Source organism: Nomascus leucogenys, chromosome 21 (assembly GCF_006542625.1).
Source record: "Nomascus leucogenys isolate Asia chromosome 21, Asia_NLE_v1, whole genome shotgun sequence".
NCBI lineage: Eukaryota > Metazoa > Chordata > Mammalia > Primates > Hylobatidae > Nomascus > Nomascus leucogenys.
In genome coordinates this window covers 72,760,531-72,765,145 of record NC_044401.1, presented here as the reverse complement: position 1 = coordinate 72,765,145, position 4,615 = coordinate 72,760,531, and the positions used below count along the sequence as shown (strand labels likewise).

At 42.4% G+C, this 4,615-nt stretch overlaps 1 protein-coding gene across 2 annotated transcripts; it reads right to left on the bottom strand.

Annotated features, from left to right (window-relative positions):
• Window positions 1-2,949: 2,949 nt before the first annotated feature.
• Window positions 2,950-3,769, bottom strand: LOC100596611 (pseudouridine-5'-phosphatase). Of its 2 annotated transcripts, XM_012502121.2 has the most exons (2): window positions 3,595-3,769; window positions 2,950-3,465 (listed from the first exon to the last, which is right to left on the bottom strand). In XM_012502121.2, the coding sequence occupies exons 1-2, from the start codon at window positions 3,758-3,760 to the stop codon at window positions 3,059-3,061; spliced, it is 573 nt and encodes a 190-aa protein (XP_012357575.2). In that variant the 5' UTR covers window positions 3,761-3,769; the 3' UTR covers window positions 2,950-3,058. The 2 variants fall into 2 exon arrangements, with proteins under 2 accessions (XP_012357575.2, XP_012357574.2); XM_012502120.2 differs by having other exon boundaries at window positions 2,950-3,769.
• Between the last annotated feature and the right edge of the window lie 846 nt (window positions 3,770-4,615).

Genomic DNA, 4,615 nt, shown 5'->3' with positions numbered 1-4,615 from the left:
TTTGAAGTTGATTTTTCCAATCTCTAATTTTCAGTTATGTACACATGGTTTATTGTGGTTTTGTTGCTTTTTTTGTTGCTCTGTGTGTAGAGACGTGTGTGGATATGTGTGTGTGGAGGGTGGGTGTCTCATTATTGTATTCTTAGTTTGTAGCATACTTCCTAGCACATAGTGGGCTATTAACTAATATATCTTAAAGAAAGACACTTGAGAAAATTTGCTTTTGTCCTGTATTTATAAAAGTAATACTCATTTTAGAAAAATATAAAGCAGAATAGAAAAACAGAGAAGGAAACCAAGTTTACCTGTAATCTTACCAACCAGTAATAATGTTATTAGTCTTTTGGTGTGATTCCAGTCATCTAATTTATATATATATATGCATACATACAGGTATTTCTAGAAACACACACACACACACACACACACATACCAGACTCTCACAAGTGGTATCTGTATTAGTTCATTTTCACATTGCTATAATGAACCAACTGAGACAGAGTAATTTATAAAGAAAGGAGGTTTAATTGATTCACAGTTCCACATGGCTGAGGACGCCTCAGGAAACTTACAATCATGGTGGAAGGCAGAGGGGACGCAAGGCAAGTCTTCCATGGCAGCAGAAGAGACAGCGAGCGAGGGGGGAACTGCCAAACACTTTTCAACCATCAGATCTCATGGGAACTCACCCACTATCATGAGAACAGCATGGGGGAAACTGCCTCCATGATCCAATCACCTCCCATTAGGTCCCTTCCTCCACACATGGGGATTACAATTCAAGATGAGATTTGGGTGGGGACCCAGAGCCAAACTATATTAGTATCAAACCAAATATTCAGCTATATAGTCTTTTTTCAGTTTAACCTTAATGAGTTGAAAAATATTCTATCAAATGAAAAATTCTTTATAAAGTTTACCATGCCCACTTAACGAAAAAACTTTAAAACCATGAGCTCCACAAACTAGGGTTGAAGAAAGCTCCCCTGTATTTCCTTTACTGGCCAGTAGTTACATTTATTGAACACTCACTAAGTGATAGAAACTCTTCTAAGCACGTACTCATAATGTCCAGGTTTAATCTCTACAACTTTTGAAGTAGATGCCATTAGGATTGTGCTTTTATGAACTAGAGAGTGTGACAAATTTGCTCAAATTCACATAGTGGCAGGTTAGAGAGCTGAATTTTGAACACAGGTTTGCTGAATCCAGACTTATGAACCTCTGGGCATATTACTGCCTTCCATGGCTATGGTATACATCTGGAGACATCTTTAGCCCTTTCACCCTTTGATCACTTGGTCCTATTTATCCTATTGGTAAAATATCTCCCATTCTCCAACCTCCCATAAATACTTTAACTCACTAGATCTCAACCAGGACCAGTTTGCCCTCCTGGGGACATTTGGGGATGCCTGGAGACATTTTTGTTTGTCACAACTTGAAGGCAGATGCTACTAGTAACTACTGGGTAGGGACCAAGGATATTGCTAAACACCCTGCAATGTACAGGACAGCCCCTGCAGCAAAGAATTATGCAGCCCAAAATGTCAGTAGCATCGAGGTTGAGAATGCTGCCTTAGCTCATTTCCTCAGCCTCTTTTGTCTGAACATAAATAGCCTTCTAATCAGTTTCTTTGTGTGTGTGTGTGTGTGTGTGTGTGTGTGTGTGTGTGTGTGTGTGTGTCAAAAGATTTCATTAAACTAATTCAATTTGTTAGGGAAATGGTAAGATGTTACAACTGATTAAAAGGAGCATTAAAAGTGCAGACATATATTCAGGCCATCAAGAATGAGGAAATGAATTTGCTAAATTGATGCAACATCAATCAATCGCCAGGGCCTGTCATTCACAGACAATCACTCCACCACACGCACCCATGTATTGCTACGGTTTGTCCACAACTTCCAGAGCTGAAGAGTAGCTCAAGGACATCAAAGGGCAGAGGCCACTAGGAAGGGCTGAGCCACAATGGAGCGGTGCTCCTTCACTCTCGATTTCCATGGCTACCACCGTTTTTCTCTGGCAAATCATAGACGAATTTTCAACACTGAGTAAATCTATAAAAGCGATTAATCACAGAAGTTCAATGTCTGATCAATTATTCCAGAAGTGTTCCTGGGCACTCAGACTCACCAAGCATACATTCTTAAATCAAATTCTATTTCTATCCAAAAAGTGTAGCCCATCAGTGTTCTTAAAGGAGACGAATGGTTGTTCTGAGGTAGAAAACATTCTCCAATGTAGGTAAGGATGTAGATACCAGGTAAATGTTACAGTTGTGTTCATACTAACAATAAACTATGGATGATGTGGCTCAGAGTCAGTCAATGAGGAAAGACCCAGAGACATTCTGAGGTCACAAAAAGAATTTAAATGTTAGCTAACAAGGAGTGCTCACCAAAAACAGGACTTTCCCACTCAGACTGCAAACCAGGCAGAACTACCATCTCACTTTATCAGTTGTCATTGCATATTAACATCAACACTGAGGAGACTGATGCAGATGATAGATATAAACATATCTACATACATATGCATACATAAAGCATATACTTATATGCATACACAGTTTACATTTCCCAGCCAGTGTTCAGAAAAACTAGAATAAGAGAGAAGTGATGTGCCATTTTGTCTTGGAAAAGTATATATTTTACATATACATGCATGCATATATCTACATACATATGCATGTAATGCCTACCTGCATGTTACCAAACTGATACACACATGTATATATGGAGGTGCGTGTGTGTATACGTGTACATTCACTTTATCACATACTCCATCAGCTTGATTTCCGAGATGATAATTCAAGTTTCATCTTTGTTCTGGGCTTCTTTTCTGTCTCTACTGTATTTTTTGTCTCAACCGTCAAATCACATTTTATCAACATGTTAAGACTGGGACAAACCAACATGGAATGGAAACTCCAATCTCAGGAGGCTAAAATCATGACGCAGGTTGGGATTGAAGAGTTGCTGATTTCCTTTCCCTTTCCCCCAGCAGTGTGGACCATGAGAGTGGGCTGGGGGCGGAAGACTGAGGCCCTCCCTCTCACTCATAGGGGGGCAAACCAAACAGCTCGGGCTGGAAGTTCTGCAGGGAATTCAGCACCAGGGTGGCCTTTGTCGTCAGGTCTTGGCTCAAGTTTCCGTCGGGAACCATGACCACCTGCATCCCAGCTGCCAGGGCCGCCTCCACCCCGTTGGGAGCATCTTCAAAGACAAGGCACTTCTCCATAGCAGGAGGGGGAGAGAACCTCTTGGCACAAGCTAGGAAGATGTCGGGGTCTGGCTTGCCATGCAGCACTTCGGGATCATCTCCCAGCACAATGTGGGAAAACAAGCTGAAGAACTCCTTGTGGCGGCTCGTCTTCATCTGGAACGACGCGGATCCCGAGCTGGTGGCCAGCGCAAAGGGGATGCCGTGTTTCCGCAGGTGGATGATGAGTTTCTCAGCCCCTGGCATGAGCGCAGCCGTGGGGAACACTTCCTTTAACTTCGTTCGACTTTCTTCTAGCAGCTCCTCTTTGGACATCGGGAGCTGCAAGACGTCTATTATAATCTGTGCCGCCTCTAATGCCTTCTTACCCATAACCAGGGACTTTACATCCCAGCTGTATTTCTTGTCATAGTGATCACATATTTCTTGAAACACCACTGAATACAGCCGTTCAGTATCCAGAAGAAGTCCGTCCATGTCAAAGATGAGGTGGGTGACGGGCTGCGGCGGGGGCGCCAGCGGGGGCGCCGCCATGATGCCACCTTCTGGGTCTGGGTGGGGGCAAGGAGGAAGTGCGCGCGCCCTAATCAGTTCCTTTACCTTTAGTTTTATCCTTATCCACCCTGCTGCTATGACTAGCTCTTTAAACACAGATAAATTATGCTGTTCTCTTGCTCTGTTTAGCTCTGTCACTCTGGATGGCTACCTGGGTTCAAATTACGATTCAAACAGTTCTGGATTATATGACTTTGGGCAATTGATTCATAGCACCTGGCTCAATAATGTTCTTGTGAGGATTTTAACACTTTGTAGCTAGCATAAATTAAGTCTTCAATAATTGTTATCTGCTATTTAAAAAAATCTTCGAAGGCTTTCTACTGCCTGCAGAAGAAAGCCTATCCTTGTCAACATGACATTCCTTCACCATGTTTTATTACTCAGAGCCTCTTCTCTGGGATACTGCCCTGGTTACCCTGTGTCCAGTCCTGCAGGACTGGACCCTTTAGATTAGTGGAGACTTGGGTATCAGGTGTCTTTGTTGAGACTCTGCTGCCAGCTTGAGAAGTCCATCTCCAGCTCCTCCGCTTGGAAACATCTGTCTTATCCAAGACTCAGGTCAAATGTAACCGTTTCTGTTTAACCTTATCCAATAGCTAGTCAGATTTACTTACTCCTTCCCCTACATTTTCACAACATTTTAGTTATATCATCTCTCTTTCCGTCCATCTATCCATCCATCCTTCAGTCCTTTTATCCATCCACCCACCTATTCATTGGCTGTAATACATAGTAATTAAGAGGGCAGGCTCTGGAACCAGATTTTCTTAGTTCAAAAGTTAGATTCCAAAACCAAACTGAGTAACCTTGATCAAGTTACTTGGCTTCATG

Bases quoted from the DNA above. Each gene is read 5' to 3' on its own strand.
- LOC100596611 (XM_012502120.2), bottom strand. From the start codon at position 3,760: ATGGCGGCGCCCCCGCTGGCGCCCCCGCCGCAGCCCGTCACCCACCTC.